This window comes from Phaenicophaeus curvirostris, chromosome 8, assembly GCF_032191515.1.
Source record: "Phaenicophaeus curvirostris isolate KB17595 chromosome 8, BPBGC_Pcur_1.0, whole genome shotgun sequence".
NCBI lineage: Eukaryota > Metazoa > Chordata > Aves > Cuculiformes > Cuculidae > Phaenicophaeus > Phaenicophaeus curvirostris.
In genome coordinates this window covers 7239220-7258910 of record NC_091399.1, presented here as the reverse complement: position 1 = coordinate 7258910, position 19691 = coordinate 7239220, and the positions used below count along the sequence as shown (strand labels likewise).

Here is a 19691-nt window from a genome sequence, read left to right as displayed (position 1 = left end):
TAAAAAAGGAGGGGTTGCCGTGAAGGGGTGTGGCCTAGAAAGAAGGGATGTGGCCTCGAGAAAGGGGCGTGGCCTAGGAAGGGGGGGAGTGGTTTGAAATGGGGGTTTGAGGTGGATAAGTGGCCTAGAAAGAAGGGGGTGTGGCCGGGAAGGGGCGTGATTTGAGGTGAAGGGGCGTGGCTTATAAAGAAGGGTGTGGTTCGCGGTGGATGGGGCTTAGAAATAAGGGGCGTGGTTTAAGTGGGGAGGCGTGGCCTAGGGGGTGTGGTTTTAAATGGGGGTTTGAGGTGGGGAAGTGGCCTAGAACGAAGGGGCGTGGTTTGTGGTGGAGGGGCGTGGTCTGCCGAAGGGGGCGTGGCCTCTCGGGGACCCCCCGCGCTGGGCCGAGAAGGGGGCGTGGCCTTGGGAAGGGGCGTGGCCTGAGGGCGAGGGGGCGCGTCCTGGCGCGTGGCGGCGCGGGCGGCGGCGGCGGCGGCAGCATGGGCGGCTCTGTCTCCAGCGCGCTGGACGAGGGCAAGTGCTCCTACATCCGAGGTGGGCTCTGCGGGGCGTTCCGAGGGCGAACCCGGGAGCGGGGAGCGGAGAGAGCCGGGGCTGGCCCCGTGGGAACGGGACCGTGTGCCCAGGGTGCGGGGAGAAGAGAGCATCCTTCCCTGTGGGAGCAGAGCCACCTCCCTGGGTGCAGGGAGAGCAGGATCTGTCCCCGTGGGAGCAGAACCGTGTCCCCGGGGTGCGTGGAGAGCAGGTTCTGTTCCTGTGGGAGCAGAATTGTGTTCCCAGAGTGCAGGGCAAGGAGAGCATCTTTCCCTGTGGGAGCAGAGCGGTGTCCCCAGGGTGACAGGAGAGCAGGTTCTGTCCCTGTGGGAGCAGGACTGTGTCCCCAAGGTGCGGGGAGAAGAGAGCATTTTTCCATATGGGAGCAGAGCCACGTCCCCAGGGTGCAGGGAGAGCAGGGTCTATTCCTGTGGGAGCAGAGTGGTGTCCTCATGGTGCAGGTAGAGCAGGTTCTGTCCCTGTGGGAGCAGGACTGTGTCCCCAGGGTGCAGGGAGAAGAGAGCATCTTTCCCTATGGGAATGGAGGCATGTCCCCAGGCTGCAGGGAGGGTGAGACAGTGTCACCGGGGTGCAGGGAGAGCAGGATCTATCCCTGTGGGAGCAGAGCAGTGTCCCCAGGGTGCAGGTTCTGTCCCCGCGGGAGCAGGACCATGTCCTGATGGTGCAGGGACAGCAGATCTGTGTCCTGAGGGTGCGGGGAGCAGGACGTGTCCCCAGGGCACAAGAAGAGTGCGAGCTGTCCCTGTGGGAGCTTCCCAGCGCCCCTCAAGAGCTGCCAGGCAGGTGTTTGGGTTGGCAGCTCAAACTTGTGCAAGAGCAATCTTTTATCCCATTAAAGTGGTAAGAGAGAGAAAACATTGCGGGGGGGGGCATGCTTTAAATGTATGCATATTACTCAAACTAGTAAAGAAAAGAGCGTAAGTCTGTCTTTTCGGGAGTAATTTTTTATATGAGTAGCTAAAAGATGGAATGTACTTGGTTTTGCCTGTCTGCCTTTGCTTCTTATCGGTAAGGTGGCAGGTAAAGTATTTACAAAGCAAATTTTAAGGCTGGAGGTTTACAAGTGAAGTAAAGTTTGCATGTGAAGAGCAAGCCCTGTCCCAGAGTACGTGACGTGTGCGGCATGGAAGAGTCCTTGCTGGGGTGGACTGGGAGATGAATCATAGAATCACAGAATTGTTTGGGCTGGAAGGGACCTTAAAGCCCATCAAGTTTTAATTCTTCTGCGATGGGCAGGGACACCTTCCAGTAGAAACTCAACACCGATGATTCAGGCCATAGAGTGACTTCTGGGTGGTGCCGCAGCCGAGCCTGTTCTTTCGTTCCATTGCTTCAGGATTTTTTTGTGGTGTAGAGGGAGTGCAAATGTTGAACCATTTCTCTCTTAAGACTCTTTTGAAATCACGATCCTACTCCCACAGGAACAGGTACTGCTCCTCCTCTCCCTGCACCCTTGGGACATGGTCCGGCTGTCCCTGCACTGTCAGGACATGGTCCTGCTCCCAGAGGGACACATCCTGCTCTCCCTGCACCATCAGGATCTTTCAAGAGCCTCCCATAGTGGGAAAGACGTCCAGCTCTTAAGTGGCTTTCACCCAAAAACCAGTTGGCAGGGCCTCCCATGCAGAGATTTTTCCACAGTGTCCCCTCAGCACCCTCATTTTCTCTTGCCCCATGGAGGGTGACTTCAGGTCCCGTCAGAGCCACGAGGGTGTAATCCCCATGGATTTGTGTTTTCCTTGCACTCCTTGCCGGAATTGCACTTCCACAGTTCAGCATTTCCAGTTTTGTGGTCGCTGACTGACTGAGGGCAGTTGTGAGTGCCTGAAAAGGCTGATGTCCAATTTCCGCGGAGTTTCGTGGAGCTTCTTAGCTTCTTCACAGCTGTGCAAGAGGAAGTGGTGCAGGTCTTTGTCCTGAACATCATCTAGAATTAGAACAGGGAACTCATGTCATAGGGCTGGGAAATCCCTGTGTCTTAAGGCATGTGTAAAACCAGACTGGATGAAGCTGAGACCGTTCTCTGCTGCTCAGAGGATGCCTTTTCCTTGCCAAGAGCCGAGCGGCTCTTCAGACGTCTCCAGTTTGCTTATTGTATCTTGGCTGAGGCAAGTGATAAAGTGATTCCTTTGTGAGTAAAGGAATTGAAGTGCTGTGCTCAAGTGCCCTAAGCTCAAGTGTGCTGGTCTTGCTGTAAGTGAAGGATCCCCTGATAAAAACTCTTGCTTTAAAAAATAATTAGTGACACGCTTTATATGGAGTCTGCCCCTTAATTAGTACTTCCAGGAAGGCAAAAGAGTCGAGAAGAGCATCTTAAAGTGAAATAAGAGTGTGGTCTAGGCAACACACCAAACATACTGCTCATATTGAGGCTGGAGTCTGTAAGATTAAGACCTTGATTATCTGTCTCCAACGTCTTGATCTGATGTGTTTCCAGAGCGAATGCTCTGGTGAGTTCTTCTTCAAAGAGGAAGTGGGGTGAATCGCTGATTGTGTAGATTGATAAGGCATTATGTTTTAGATTTTTTAGCTGGCTTTGTAAAGTTTAGGTGGGTTTTACTGTGAAGCTGGGAGCTGTGGGGTTTTTTCCATTCCAGAGGAGATGCAGAGGGGTGTCCTTTGGTAAAAAGGACAGGGAGATACCAGCCTTTTGGCAGCAGAGCTGTCAGTCCACCGTACTTGAACGGGATGGTGCTGGTGAGGGAGGCTGCGAGATGGAAGGTGTGAGGAGGATGCCTCTCGCATCTTAATCGGAGACCGCAGCCAGCCACATTCTCCAGACTTGGCATGTTTTGAGATGCTCCCTCATATTGGCCCAAATATCAGCAGCCTCAAGATGGGAAATCCTGAGTATTGCTTCAAGTGAGAGTTTGATCTAGAATATCTCTAGTGCTCCCTCCCACGTGACGTTTTGGTAAACGCGTTCATACTTGCAGTTTCTGCGTCCTGGTTTCGGCACTGTATTTTTGCATCTCCCTTCACACAGCTTGGCTGGTGGCTCGTGCCCCTCTCTCCTTGCCCTGGCAGCAGAATCTTGCTGTGGTTGAACACTGGCATCCTTCAAGCTGGCTCCTGCCATGCTCGCCTGCAGCAGGGAACGCTCTTTGGGAGGCACAGCAGCTCTGCACCATGTTGGTTTGTTCCCTGCAAGGGTGGCGCTATCCAAAATTGTGTGGGATGTGATAGTGTAATTTAATTTCTTGCTGCCATAACGGTGATTTCGTTTGTCTAAAGCCGTGTCACTCTGTTGTAAAGCCTTGTAGCTTATTTAGGCAACATTTAAGCCAAAATAGAATTGTAGAATACTTTGGATTGGAAGGAACCTTAAAGACCATCCAGTTCCACCCCCTCTGCCATGGGCAGGGACACCTCCCACTGGATCAGGTGCTCCAAGGCCCATCCAACCTGGCCTTGAACACCTCCAGGTATGGGGCAGCCACAGCTTCCCTGGGCAGCCTGGGCCAGGGCCTCATGGTGAAGAAATACCTCCTTCTGTCCAGTCTAAATCTGCCCCTCTCCAGTTTATGCCCATTGCCCCTTGTCCTATCACCACAAGCCTTTGTGAACAGTCCCTCCCCAGCTTTCTTGTAGCCCCTTCAGGTACTGGAATCTTCTCTAAGATCTCCTCGGAGCCTTCTCTTTCCCAAGCTGAACAACCCAAACTGTCTCAGCCTGTCCTTGTATGGGAGGTGCTCCTGCCCTCTGATCATCTTTGTAGCCTCCTCAGCACCTGTTCCAACAGCTCCATCTCCTTCTTATGTTGAGGATTCCAGAACTGGACACAATCCTCCAGAAGAGGTCTCCCAAGAGAGGAATAGAGGGGCAGAATCCCCTCCCTCACCCTGCTGGCCACACTGCTTCGGATGCAGCCCAGGACACAGTTGGCCTTCTATGATACAATATAAGGAATGGAAAGGACGGTTTGGGTCCTAATGGGGTGCGTGTGGTTTTTGGCAATAAACTGATACAGTGGACAAACATTTGAATCCACATGTTTAATTCATGAAAGCCCACTTGCATTGTTTGAGGGATGAGAGGACAGTGAAACAAGGGCAGAAATAATGTGCTGTGTAAAATTATGTTTAAAAAGATACGTAAAGCCATATGTGTAGGTGTCTGTATGAACCAGTGAGAACAAGGTACTTGACATGGGCACCCCCAGGTAGAGCCTGCGAGACACTGTGCTCTGCGTGGCTGCTTCCCTGCTGGTGAATAAGCATGAGCTTAACCAGAGCAGTCAGAGAAATGAATTCCAGAGAAAAACATGAGGGTATCCTACGCAAAGTCTCAGTTACTGAATTTAAAGGCTCTTCTTTCCACCTAAACCAGCTTGTGTGCTCTGAAGGAAGAAGCGGTCCTGTTGAACCTGCAGGTCTTGAGAGTTGTGTAGACTTGGATGTGGGGCAAAATCTTGAGCTGTACCTGACAGACAGAATTACAGACATGGTAGCGTGTGTTTCCTGCAGTAAATAATGGTGAAGAAGAGAATATACGATGCTAACGTGTAATTTTTTGAGTCATCTTTGCAGTATGATGTGTGTGAGGCTGTTTGAAATGGCAAGGACAGGGATTGTCCTTGTGAACTCCGAATTTGGGACAGAAACTTCCTGAATTGCCTAAAGACTGACTCAGGGATGGGAATGTTTTGCAAAACAATTTTTGTACTCGAAAAAGAAGAAATTATGTGTGTATATATATAGCATGAACATTTCACAAGCTGTCACAGAATCAAGTAGAAATTAATGAAAATGGGTCTTTATTGTGAGCTGAAATTGCAAATAAAACACCAAGTCTTGATTTTTTTCTTACTCCTACCTGAAGGGAATTAATGCCACAGTAAAATAATGGAGAAAAGAGAATCAACAAAGACTCCTGCGAGCCCTGGGAACAGCTTGTGTCTGTTGGGGAAGAAATGAAGTGGCAGTGGAGGATATTTAGGGGCGAGCAGGAGGCTGTGTAGTGCCAGCAAGGATCGGGGCAGAAAGCCAGACCACATGCACTGCAGAATTGCTGGTCTTGAAACCTTAGGAGTTTCAAAAGTGTCTTCTGTTCTGTGTAGCATGAACTTGTTTTTCTAACCGTACCTATGGAAAAATATTTTTTTTCCACTTATTTAAGATCCTTAATATACTTTAAATCCTCACACACTATAAGCAGTAAAATTATTTGAAGCCCTCTGAAAGGAAAAGAAATTTTTATAGTAATTCCTTTAAGCTTTGAACTGAGCTTTTAAAAAAGCAGGAAGCACTTGTGGAGAAGCTAATCCTTCTATGTAGGGTTTTGATGGGACTGCATGGGAATTATTCAGAATGCAAGTGAAATGGTGTTTGAGAAGTGGAAGGAACGATCAAGAGATGGGGAGGTGGTCATGTGAAAAGAGTTTATTAAAAGAATTCATGCTTTCAGTTTGATGAGGCATGGGCTAAACCTGTGCTGGGAGGTGTTTGATGGGATTTAATGAATGTTACACCCAACAGGGAGCGGCATAGGGTGGTGGTGGTGAGTTACGGGCTCAAGGTGCAATCATGAGATTTGGGAAAAAGGTGAAAGTGCCTGTTGAAACAGCTTAACCGTGTGCCCCAAGAGACTTTTCTGGAGACTTCAAACTTGCCGATAGATGTTTTTTGCTTTGGGTCTCTAATATTAGAAAGAAAGAAAAAGTCGAAGAAGTGAATCTCGCAGCAGGGAGAAAGGGCCCTGAGAGTCTTCAGTGGTTTTCCATTTTTGCAGTCTCGGCAGTGGCAGGAGAGGACCGAGCGCTACTCTGTCATCTGTGCTCTGTTGGGGATTGATTTGTTTAATTTGGAGAGGTGGAGAGCTTTCAAGCACCCAACACCAGTGATTTTAACAGGTACATCTTCAAAAGAGTTTAGCATACAGCCCCCTGAACTTCTCTGAAGGCTGTTTTTTATTAAAGGTGCTCAGCATGCTTCACCATACCCAGTCTACTCACTGCTATAAACCTGAAGCTGTCCAGAGGATGAGGTTTCATAGCCACCTGCTGTTGATTTGTTTGTTTAAATGCAGCTTTTCTTCTTTCCTTCCATTCTTTTCTATCTCTTTCTGCACCCAGGCAGAGGGGCAGCTCAGCTGAGGGATGCAGTGATGCTACTGTACCCTTGTGGTACCCAGGGATGCACCCTGCAGGTTTCCTTGTTTTTCAGGACTATTTTCCAAGCAGATCTTCCAGCCATTCTTCTTTTCATTTGACAGTGAAAGCTGTTACTTTAATGTCTGTAAAAAAATTTCTTTTTAGTCATTTGTTTAGCCAGTGAATTTTAGTATGGTAGTAATTAAGATTTTTTTTTTTTTTTTTTTTTGGCACAAGGATAAAACACTTTAGATGTGTTCCTGCGAGATGCAGGATATGTAGAAAAAGCAGATGCACTCCTCCTATTCTGTCAAGTTTAAGAGACCGAAGATGAGCCTGGTTTACACTTGAATTAAGTGACAAAATAAGGAAATCGGTCACAAACTTTACGGGAAACCGTGAGAACAAGTACCATGTATTGTGTGGAGATAGGTCCCACCGACTTGGAAGGAGAAAGCTGAAGAGGGTAGTTCTCACCAGCAGAAGTAGGGAAGCGGGAGGGTGGAAAAGTCACTTGGAATTCTCTGCGGAAAAATCAGCCTTTTTTTTTTTTGTACAGGCACTCAGGCTGGATACTGGATTTTCTGCTTTAAAGTGTCGCATAGTCCTTCTGGTTTCCATTTGGTGTATGGCTGCAAGGATAATGGAGTTCAGTAGAAAACCTGTCTGTGCTTAGTGCCTTCCCTCACAGTCTGTTACAAGCTGTGTCCTGCTGTGGTTTGGAAATCCTCTCCCTTTCCTTTTCTGCAGGTGAATGTGGCTGTAGTGTCACATAGAGCCTGAGTGCGAGGTCTCTCTGGACTCAGCAGAACCTACTTTGTGGCTCTTGGAGGGAGCTTTTCATCTCAAGTTCTGAGGTTTCTGGCAAAAGCTGATAGTTTCCTGTGCTTCCCAAACTCTAAGGAAGATGCAGAGTAATATTTTATTTTGCAAGCACGTGTTGATCCTAGAATTTGTGGTTGCAGTTTAGCACTTTGCCTGTTTGGATTGGACTAGGTAGTACTTGCTTAAATACTTATGGAATGAAAAAAAACAAAGGGAAATGGGTAGGAAAGTCAAATTGCAATATGGATATGAGTTTCTATTCTTCATTATATCCACCTTGCTAAGTGTCCACGTTTTTGAAGACCTTAAAAAATTAGACTTTTGAAGAAAAATCCTTTTGGCTTTACTGGCTTTCTGGGAAGTGTTAGTCCTCCAAAAGGTTGTTGCTCTTGGAGCCAGTGGCAGGTTTTCATCCCATAGTTTTAATAAATAGTGCCTGTCCATGTTGGAAAGGAGAAGTAACTTCTCTGTGCTTCTTATCCTTTAATTCAGAGGGCCGGGGACTTTATCTTAGCTTTAGGCTGAATACAAACAAAAGGCGTCCAGGCACATGATTGATGGGAAAGGTATTCACCACCCAACATGAAGAGAATTTACTGTACTTGGTAACTTCCAGATTTTGGCTTTGGGAGATTAAAAATTTGGGAGCAGTCTTCTCTATTTGCTTTCCATTGCTCATGGTCCCATTTATTAACTTCTTTCAGAAGTACTGTGAGCAGTTTTTGAAGTTTACAGTCACATTGCCTTACAACAGGCATGGTCAAGAGTTCCCCTGATCAAAGCAGGAGGTGAGATTTTGTTCTTCAACTTGTCAATATAAGGATTGTCTGTGGTGGCATCCCATTTACCTTCTGTAAATGGCTTGAGGCTTTCATGAACCCAGAAATCATAGAACAGTTTGGGTTGAAAGGTACCTTAAAGCCCATCCAGTTCCAACCATTCTGCCATCAGCAGGGACACCTTCCACTGGATCAGGTTGCTCCAAGGCCCATCCAACCTGGCCTTGAACACCTCCAGGGTGCCACAGCTTCCCTGGGCAACCTGTTCCAGGGCCTCCCCACCCTCACAGGAAAACATTTCTTCCCAAGTTCTTTAATTAGTGCAGCTGATTGAAATTTTATTGGTATTAAAGAGAGAAAAAAGCAAGCTCTGAGAAGATGAAAGCAGCTTTATTGTTGATGCCTTTGGGCAGTAGCAGCTGAAGAGCCAGTGTCTAGATGGGGCAGGGTGATATTTGTCAGCAATGTGGTCATAGCTGCTTTTAAAGCACAGCAGCAGTTCTTTCTGCCCCTTCTTCCTTAGCGTATAATAAACATGCTGTTCTCTTAGTGCTTGTAGCTGCTTTGAATTGTTCTTCGACTTTTTGAAAACTCATGCAAGCACTTTGGTTGCTTTTGGAGGTAAAGAATGGTGATGAAATGAGGCCAACTCTTACATGAAAGCAAGATTAAAGCTTGTAGAAATGGGTCAAACTTGTGTGAAGAAAGGGTTCACCAGTCTGGGTTTTCCAAAAACTTTTTTCAGTATTCTTTTTAGTAGTTTTACATATAAGAGCAAGTTTGGTGTAGATTCTATACTTGATGCGTAATCCAAGATTTTGGTGAATTAGTTTCTCTGGGTATTTACTTATGTGTTAATGTTTTGAAATCATAAGCCTTTAATCTTCATGCTTCTGCGATATTGGTTAATACATCAGATACGAACAGTTGCTCTTCCACTTTCAATGGCTGTAAAGCTTTGAACTTGTATATTAGGCTATTGTAGTGCTGCCCAACTTATTATTTAATTATTGTGTCTGGTTTCAGAACTAGGTTGATGCCTTAGCTACGATATCAGGAAGCAGAGAACAAAGGGGAGGCTGACTTTTGGGTTCTTCTGGTTTGCTAGTTAAAAAGTTAAAAGCAATACAGTTTTAAAAATCATGTAGATTATGAAATTCTTCTAGGAAATTAGTGACGTAAGGAATGGAGTCGTTAATTTATTTTCTAAGGGAATTTTCTAATCCAAAAATAGTTATTAGAAGTAGCTTGATGATGTTTGTGGTGATCTTGATTCTAAGCCTGTTGTTCCGCCTTGCCCTGAGCAGTATGGTCCCCAAGGAGGGTGCAGATGCCACAGAGGCTTCCCTTGTGGCTGACGTGCTCGGTGGGTTTGTGCAGTCCCAGTGCCAGACCAGCCAAGGGTCCCTCGGGTAGTTTGTGTGGCAGGTGTGATGCAAAAAGGGGGAGGCACGGCTGGTAGATGCAAACCTCATGAAGTTCAATAAGGCCAAGTGCAAGGTCCAACACCTGGATCTGTGGTTTCAATATGGATGGGGGATGATGTGATTGAGAGCAGCCCTGCAGAGAAGGACTTGGGGTGCTGGTTGATGAGAAGCTTGACATGAGCCAGCAGTGTGCTCGCAGCCCAGAAGGCCAACCGTGTCCTGGGCTGCAATCAAAAGAAGTGTGGCCAGCAGGTGAGGGAGGTGATTCTGCTCCTCTGTTCCTCTCTTGGGAGACCTCATCTGGAGCACTGTTTCCAATTCTGGAATCCTCAACATAAGGAGATGGAGCTGTTGGAACCCGTCCAGAGGAGGCTACAAGGATGGTCAGAAGGCTGGAGCACCTCCCATACGAGGACAGGCTGAGAGAGTTTGGGTTGTTCAGCCTGGAGAAGAGAAGGCTTCGAGCTCTTATAGCGACCTTCCAGTGCCTGAAGGGGCTACAAGAAAGCTGGGGAGGAGCTGTTCAGAAAGGCTTGGAGTGATGGGACGAGGGGCAATGGGTATGAACTGGAGAGGGGCAGATTTAGACTAGACAGAAGGAGGAATTTCTTCACCATGAGGGTTGGTGAGGCCCTGGCCCAGGATGCCCAGGGAAATTGTGGCTCCCCAGCTTTCCTGGAGCCCCTTTCCCTACTGGAAGCTGCTCTAAGGTCTCCTCAGAGCCTTATCTTTTCCAGGCTGAACAACCCCGTCTCTCTCAGCCTGCTCTCGTATGGGAGGTGCTCCAGCCCTCGGATCATCTCCGTGGCCTCCTCTGGACTCACTCCAACAGATCCATGTCCTTCCTGTGCTGAAGGACTTGCAGTAGGTCCCTGGTAACTGTGAAACAACCGGTTGATAGCTCCCTAATGCTGCTGTTTTCTCCAGGTTTGTTCTGTATTGTGCTTCCAAGGGCAGTGCACGTTTTGACCGCAGTTGTCGTGCATCACAACAGGCGGCGTGCAGAAAAGGGCATCAGCTCCTGAACTGCACATTCATTCTTGTGCAGGGGACGTGTTGGCCCTCACAGAGGGCATTCATGGTACAAACAGTGTAATGTTAGTCCTTGTTCCTGGCTGTTGACTGTTTAAGCAGCTGGAACAGACAAAGCTGAAGCAGAACTCCAGAGAAACCAAGGCACAGGACCAGAGTGTGCCAGGACATAGGAGAAGCAGCCTCTGCCCATCCTCAGTTCAGGGTCATTGCTCTGTGATTGATCCAGCTGCTCTGTGCTGACGTGTCCCAAGCAAGGCAGAGTTAGTGGCTCCGAACCCTGCTGGCGACCAGCTGGACTTAAACACTCGCCATCACTAAGTACTTCCACAACCAACCTTAAGGGAAAGTCATAGAATCCCTAAGTTGGAAAAGACCTTTGAGATCATCAAGCCTGACCATACCTGTCCATTACTGAACTGTATCCCTAAGCACTTCATTCACCTGTCTGTTCAACACGTCCAGAGACGGGGACTCCACCACCTCCCTAGGCAGCCTCTGCCAGTGCCCAGGAACCCTTTCAGGGAAGAAATTATTCCTAGTATCCAATCTGAACATCCCCTGGCACAACTTGAGGCCATTCCCTCTTGCCCTGTCACTTGGGAGAAGAGACCAACAGCTTGTTTATATTATAGACCTTCATGGGAAACTCCAGATGGTTTTATTTTCTCTAGGTCAAGGTAGCTGCAGGTTTTGTGGAGCTTGAAAGCCCCTTGTGTCCATGCATACCGCTTCTAAAGTTTCCCTACTCGCTTCCTGGGCTGGCTCATTCACTGGAATAAAACTTTCCTGGACTTAGTACTGGTTTTTAGTTCTGTGCTTGGGATTCCAGCTAAAATCGTGTGCCGTATCTGGACACTTGCTGCCTGCCAAGGAGCTTTTTCTTAATTTTTGTGGAGATAAACAGATGTCATTGCTTCAGATTTAAAAGAGATGCCCCTGCCATCCCACCACTCAGCATCCAGCTCGCTCCTCGTGTTCCTTCAGCCCCAGCCCCTCTCATCTGGGATCTGAGGAAGCAATTTGTAGAGCTTTACGTGATGTCCTTCCTCTGTGTGAGACCATAGTTGCTCTTTCTGCTGTGATTCTCTGCAGAGCTTTGCTGTGATGTTGATTAACTGGAAACCTGATTCTTGAAGCAGCTTGGGGAACCTTAAATATCTTAGACGAACGTTGTCTAAAGACTGACTTGCTTTTATTGAATGTGACGTGCAGGATAGTTGCATGCTTCCATTTGATATTCCCCATATTCTAGTGGCCACCCCAGAGGAGAGGCAAGCTTTTATCATCCCCAGGCAAAGATTTACTGGCAGGGACTGTGCAAAGGGGGGAAAATAAAGGCTTTTTTGCCCTTAGGGTATTCTGTCAAGTAACAGCATTGTCTGTAATTTAGTCTGCCAGACACTTTCCACTGTTTCTGGTTGCAAATGAGGCTTTGCCAGTCTTCAACTGTTCAGACTGAAGTTTCCATGCTGAGCGCCTGCCTTAAATTCTGTTTTTGAGAAAACTGCGGCTAAAATGGATGAGCTAGGGTTTTGGGGATTTTTTTTTTTGGGGGGAGAGTTAATCTAAAAAGAATATGTGATTTTCCTCTCTTGGATGTTCTGTTAAGCAGCTCAGGCATATCCTGCAAGAGAAGGGGAGGGGCTGGGGGCTGTAGAGCTGGAATAAGGGAAACCAGAGGCAAGGGTGGAGGGTTTCTAACCTCTGCCAGTGTTTACCTGCTAAAGTAAACCCCATTGTTCCACGTTTGTCCTCTGTGCAGTTAAGCGAGTAACTGTGAAACCCACAGCTACCAGCAGCTGTTCACCCATGTAGACAAAGGCAATGCCACAAAACAAACACAACTTTCCACTGTATAAACTTACCTTGTTAGCTTGAAAAGGTCTGTGGATCTGAAGCCCTGAAGTCACCACTGATGCTTGAGGGAGACCAGAGTGCAAAGGCAGCTTTTTGGTGTATTTTTCTCTACTGGCTTCATTCAGTAGGAAGCCCCAGATTTGTTGTTTGAGGTGGTTTTTCTTTCCCTTCTGAGATTTCCTGCACACCTGCCAAGCTCCAATGTGCTGTGCAGACACTGTTCAGCTGATCTTCCTGCTGAGATACTGTGATGGGTAGGGATTTCATTTCATACACGAGGAATTATGGCTGTTAACTTGGGGCTTGACAAACCTAGGGCTGCATTTTTCAGGGGAGTGGTCATTTTAATTCTCTCCCCAGATGTCCCGCTGGGCTCAGTTGTGGCTGGGGTTTCTCAGCACTTCTGTAAATAGGGGAAAAAAAGAGGTGGCAGGAGGCACCCAGGACTTTCTCCAATAAGCGCCATACATTTTGTCCACCTTTACAGTTTGTAGCGGGCACAGAGCCAGGATCTAGATCCTTGGGGTGGCATTTACCTGCCTGAAGTATCAGTCAAGTCCCTGCTATTTCCAGCTCACCACACCACAGACTTTCAGAGTTCTGCAATGAGTGGGGCAGGTACTTTATCGAGTTGATTGAAAGATGGTAATTTTAGATGTGTTTGTAAAGAAAAGTAGCTTTAACCACGTGGTTTGAGCTCCATTAGTCTTTGCTCTCACCTTGGGAAGCAGCAACCAAACTACTGACACGATAGGTGTTTGAGGTTAGTGAGGTTCATGAGAGTGGCCGGAGGGAGGTATCCAGATATCAGGGCTGCATTTATTGTGTCTGCACAGAGCAGCCCCTAAATCATCCACGTTGTTAGCTGATCTAAGTTGGCAGTAGGTTTTATAGTGCTTGTGGAGCAGAAAAGACTGTAGAATCACAGAATGGTTTGGGTTGGAAGGGACCTCAAAGCCCATCCAGTTCCATCCCTCCTGCCATGGGCAGGGACACCTCCCACTGGATCAGGGAGCTCAAAGTCCCATCCAACCTGGAAGTGGCCAACTCCCCACAGAGAGGGTGAGGGTTAGCTGTAGGATTACTATTAGGGTTGGGGTTACAGTTAGGGTTAAGATTAGGTTTAAGGCTTGGGGCTCCTTGTGGAGTGCTGTCCTGTGGGTAGTTGGCTGTGGGGAGTTGTCCTAGACCCCATCCAACCTGTGCTTGAACACTTCCAGGGAGAGAACATCCATGGACAAACTTGTTCCAGTGTCTCACCACCCCTTAAAAGTGTTGCCAATGCACAGAGAAGAGGAGACTGTCTGAAATAAAGATACAGGGGAGACAAGAGTTCCTGATCTTTCATGTGCTTTTAAAATGTAGTCATGGTTGTTTAGCTATTTATTAGTGCCTTTTATCAAGCTAGATAATTTGCAGTGGGCTTACCAGCTCTGGCCAGGAAGCAGGGAATCAGCTGGAGTTTCCTCTACCCCATTTGTGGCCCATAGTGAAGACCTAGAATGATCGCATAGTGGAACTCTGCTGAGAGAGCACTCTGTTTTTACTGGAGAAGGAAGGGCTTAAACTGACACTCCGCTGTTTCCTACAAAATGATGTTGAACAAATTATTTGAAACCCAAACACTGCCCCAAACCCATGAAGGAAGGTAGGAAATGTCAGCAAGTGTGGTGGAGGCATGTCTACCTCCCACACAGGTTGGAGTTAGCAAATGAGTTGTGTGCGGAGGAAGGACTGACGCACTGAAACAAAGCTGTAAACCCTGGAAAAAACCTACATGCAAAAGTAACACAACTGCTGGTTTGTTCATGGGGAGTTGGCTTTGTACATCCCACGAAATAAACCAGTCTCCATCATCTCATGGACCCAGACTCCCGAGGCATCGCTTGGTGCTATAATATACCAGTGGTAGGTAGGTGCACACCTACCCGGTGTAGCTTTAAATACCCTGTGCAAGAGGCTTGCTAGATGGGAGCCAAAGGTTGTTTAAGCATCTTTTGTTGCAAAAACAAAGATCAACAGTCAGAAATCCTGTGTAGCAAACCTGTGTGTGCTGCACAGGAGGATTTAATCCAGGGAAATCAACCTGATTAATAAAAATGTGCCCACTGTGAGGGAGGGACGTGTATCCATTTGAATAGGAAGCATAATAAATCATCTTTTAAACTCAAAAATCAGAAATTTTCTATCCAAAGCAGCATGGCAAGCTATGTTAGTCTCCCTGTCCCTCTGTTCACCTTGTTGTATAAACCAGACCTTACGATTTGAAGAGTGGTCTCTAGCAGGCTGGTGAAAGGCCACAGGACAGGCATTGCTCCCAGTTTCCATGAGCTTTATTTGGGTCTGACCTATGTATGAAGTATATTTGAAGCCCAACCCGAAGTCTTTATTCAGCCATCACAATGCATTTAGTAGGAGAAATTGGTCTTTAGGAAGTTCAAAGCATTTTTGAACTATAGACGAACATTGTGTGCTATGTAGAATATGATGTTAATGACTGCTTCCATCAGCCTGTTGGTCAGAAACAGACTGAAGGAATTGGGAAGGATGTCAGTGTCAGCGTGGACAGATGTGGGATTTGAGCACCTCTTGTGATGCCAAAATCAAAGAATCTTGAATTCCAATCTGGCCTTGCTTCTGGATGTGTGATACTTCATTGGTCTGCTACATTGGCCACACTGCATTTTTTTGGGCCAGTACTAGGAATCGGCTCCTGTTTCTCTTATTCCTTTTGAGATAAATACTTTGTGTGTAATTATATGGTAGTTGCTTTCCTTAAGGAGTGGCTGTAGTGTGCAAGCTCAGTTCCATGGCACGCAGTCGCTGTGCCACTGGAGTGACCATGGGTATTAGCACAGCCGTTCAATTGCTCTGATTACGGGGTTTCCTCAGAAGCTCTAGAAGAAAGGTCCCCATGTTATCATATGTGGTTCACTATTCTCTACCACAGTTTCAGTCTCTTCCTTCTGCTTTTGAGTTTCAACTGCTTTTAGCTGAAAGCAGGAGGGCCCAGCGGCATGATGGTTTCAAAACATGTCCCACCAAACCCAAGGGAAGCAATAGGGAAGAAAAGTGCCCGGAACAAAATTGAGGCAGTATTTGCTGTGAAACATACCCAAGATTAGTGACAACAGAAGGTTCTGTAGAAGACTTCAGAGGCTGAGCACTTGGGGCTTGATGTGTTTGTGATGATCCCATGGGAGCTGTGGCCAAGTAGTGGTGACAAGTCATAAGCTGAAGAAGTCCAGTGAGAAGTGGCACTGCGATTTGTTGGAGGAAGAAGATGAGTTTGAAGTGAATGAAGATGGAAAGCCCTGATCCGAGTTTATCACCACCTTCCCTTATGCATGGACAAGAACCCATGAAACTGCTGAGCACATCCCATACCAGAGCAGGGATATCTAAAACTGATACCATGTTGGGACACAAGGCAGTTACCAGTGTAAACAAACATACAAACCCAATGTGTTGTTAGGAGTGAAAAATACTACGTGGTAACAGTGAGTAAGAGCTTGTGGTTTGTTAGTTATTGATCTCACTATACGGTTTCTCTGTAGTGTGCCTTAAATGTTTAGGCAGCAGGAAGTGTGGTCAACTGAGCAGTTGCAGGGCTCTTGCCATAACACTTGGCACTGGCAGGGGTTGGTGGTGTGAGTACAGACGAAAATCAAACCCATCAGCGGGGGTCTCGCAGGGTGTTGGGGCCGAATGGGGTAGGGGACCACTGGCTGAGGTTTATTGTTACTGTCTGCAAAAGAGCAGGTTTAGAAAAGAAGAAATACTGCAGAGAAGGACTTGAGGTGCTGGTCAATGAGAAGCTTGATGTGAGCTGGCAATGTGCACTCACAGCCCAGAAACCAACGGTGTCCTAGGCCGCATCAAAAGCAGCGTGGCCAGCAGGGCGAGGGAGGGGATTCTGCCTCTCTGTTCCTCTCTTCTGACACCTCATCTGGAGGATTGTGTCCAGTTCTGGAATCCTCAGCGTAAGAAGGAGATGGAGCTATTAGAACGGGTGTGGAGAAGGCTACAAAGATGATCAGAGGGCTGGAGCACCTCCCATACAAGGACAGGCTGAGACAGTTTGGGTTGTTCAGCCTGGAGAAGAGAAGGCTCCGAGGAGACCTTAGAGAAGATTCCAGTACCTGAAGGGGCTACAAGGAAGCTGGGGAGGGACTGTTTACAAAGGCTTGTGGTGATAGGATGAGGGGCAATGGGCATAAACTGGAGAGGGGCAGATTTAGACTAGACAGAAGGAGGAATTTCTTCACGATGAGGGTGGTGAGGCCCTGGCCCAGGTTGCCCAGGGAAGCTGTGGCTGCCCCATCCCTGGAGGTGTTCAAGGCCAGGTTGGATGGGGCTTGGGCAGCCTGATCCAGTGGGAGGTGTCCCTGCACATGGCAGGGGCGTGGGACTGGATGGGCTTTAAGGTCCCTTCCAACTCAAACTATTCTATCATTCTATGATCCATCCCCTCCGCTAGCAGAGGGATCTGGAGTTCTGCTGCAGGAGGGCATGCTGCCCCACGACCAAACTGAAAGCGGAGTTTGAGGGCGCTGCACACAGTTTCGGATTGTCTGCGACCATTACGTGTGGTTGCGTGGGCTGGGTTGATGCCAGAGCCATGAGCGTGTGCAGCCCTGGGAGGATGTGAAAGCCAGATTTCAGATGGGGCCCATCTCTCTGTTCATCGTTTTAGCTTCTTTTGGATGATGGGAATGGAGGCATCTGTAAAAAGTAATAAGTCCCCTTTCCTTCCAGAATCAGGCTATGAGTTTTCCAGCTGTTGGCTAAGACAGGTTTTCCTGTTGAAATAGCTTTTGTCTGATGTAAGCCTAAAACAATATGGTTATGGTAACTGAAAATATTTCTTTGTCAGTTCTGTCCTGTGTTACTTTTAGTTGTAAATCAAAGTATTTCTGTTTATTGTTGCTTCTTGTAGTAGCTGTGTGATTTTTTTTTTTTTTTAAAAAGCTTATGAAGTCTTCTAGGAAAGTACATGCTGCTGATAAAATGCAGTATTGCTGATGTTCTGCATTTTCTTTACTGTATCGTGTGGCTAATTCTCTTCTGTCTTCACAGTGGGTTCTCACAATTACAGAACATGCTCTTGCTTTCTTTCTGAAATCCTGTTGGCTTGAATTATGCAAAACCCAGCCCGTGACGTTGATTGATGTGGTTCTTGGTTGCAACCACAATAATATGGACTGTGCCATATATTTGTCAGCTGATGCCATTCTATATTCATAAAACATGCCTTGGGATCTTCTTTTAGATCTGTGGAGTTTAAAAATGAGCTTATTAGGCATCTCTGTGATGTGTAATAGTTCCAGACTGAATAATATGTTAACCAGAAGATATGTAATTTATATAAGCTAGACAAGGAAAGAAGAGGGCATGTATAAAAAATGAGTTTTCCAGAGCAGCTTTGCAAAAAAGGTACTTCTAATGCATTTAAAAGACTTATTTAAATAAAAATAACTTTAAAAAGAAATACCTGTGATGACTAGTGAAGCAGTTCTACTTTTGTATCTTGTGTGTTTCTTTATGTACTATAAAGCTATCTTTTCTTTTCATTTTGAGATACAGCACTTTGCCAGTTAGAGAAACCCGAGGAAATTAAGAGTTTTAAAAGCATGTTAGGGTATCTGCTCAATCTTAAAGCCAGGGCTTTATCTCCTCCAAGTTGCTTCATGTCGCTTTGTACTAATCATTTGTGAATGAGGTAACATCATAGAACCATAGAATGGTTTGGCTTGGGAGGGACCTCGAAGCCCATCCAGTCCCACCCCCTGCCATGGGCAGGGACACCTCCCACTGGATCTGGTTGCTCCAAGCCCCATCCAACCTGGCCTTGAATGTCTCCAGGGATGGGGCAACCACCACTTCTTTGGACAACCTGTGCCAAGGCCTCCCCACCCTCACAGGAGAGCATTTCTTCCCAATATCTAATCTCAATTTCCCCTCTTTCAGCTTCAAATGCTTCCACCTTGTTCTATCCTTACATTCCCTGATAATGAGCCCCTCCACTTTTTCTTGAAGAAGGTTCTTCTGAAGCACATGAAGCAGATATTTTTAATACATCCAAGCAAAAATAGTAATTTCTAGAACTTCAGTTGGTGTTCAGACTTTCAGCATGGCTTCAGGGGCACTGGGCAACCTACCTGGCACAGATGGTTGGTATCCAGCAGTCCAGGGAACATGAGGAGTTGCCTCACACCAGTAGAAGCAAAAGCAGTTTTCCAATAACACCTCTGAATCTTCAACCATCTAGTCTTGTGGAGACAGAGGTACTTTTAAAAGTGAAATCATTGCAATACAAGGACCTTGTTGATGATTTGGAAGTGGTTATAGGAAGACTGTCTTCTGCTAAATGACAGTTTTTTATGGCTGTTAGTTAAGGGACGTATTCTTAGAGGGACATACCTGCGAGCAAAGTTGGAAAGCGGGCTGTTAGATCTGTGTTCCTGTTGTCCTGACATCTGAATTTTTGTGACGTGCAAAGAAGTTGTGAATCAATTTCAACCCAAACTTTTAAAGCCCAGAAGGTTCAACCTGACTGTCTCATTTTTGAAGGTTTGGTGCATCTTTGCTAGTCAAGCACCGTGTAAAGCAAAGACTGTAAGATGTGCTTTTTCATCACTGTCTCTTCTAGCGGCCCTAGTTTTGCTATGAAGAATCCATGCATCATGCTGGTGGTTTTCATGAATACAGTTTTCCTGTCCTTATTCTGGCATTCTATTCACTGATCTGCTTTTTAGTTAACCAAGAGCCTGCCTGTTTGTAAACAGCTGCTGATTTTATGCAAAACCTATGATGAAACTGTTGTGAAATAATTGCTCAGCGGTGCTTGAAGGGGCAAATAGTGACGAATTAGTGTTCTAGGGTACAAACAACTTCTGTAACAGCATAAGTAGCATCTCATTGGTGTAGACATAAGGAGGAATCTCAGTGGTGAGGCCCTGGCCCAGGTTGCCCAGGGAAGCTGTGGCTGCCCCATCCCTGAAGGTGTTCAAGGCCAGGTTGATGGTCCTTTGAGCCCCTGATCCACTGGGAGGTGTCCCTGCCCATGGCAGGTGGGTTGGAACTGGATGATCTTTAAGGTCCCTCCCAACACAAACTATT

At 46.8% G+C, this 19691-nt stretch overlaps 1 protein-coding gene across 1 annotated transcript in view; it reads left to right on the top strand.

Moving 5' to 3' along the window:
- The first annotated feature begins 456 nt into the window (after nucleotides 1-456).
- The window catches only part of NIBAN1 (niban apoptosis regulator 1), a 73607-nt gene continuing 54372 nt past the window's right edge, over nucleotides 457-19691 (top strand). Inside the window, exon 1 of the mRNA XM_069862318.1 lies at nucleotides 457-534. Coding sequence (XP_069718419.1) covers nucleotides 480-534 — 55 coding nt within the window. The 5' untranslated portion in view covers nucleotides 457-479. The remainder of the gene's footprint in view (nucleotides 535-19691) is intronic.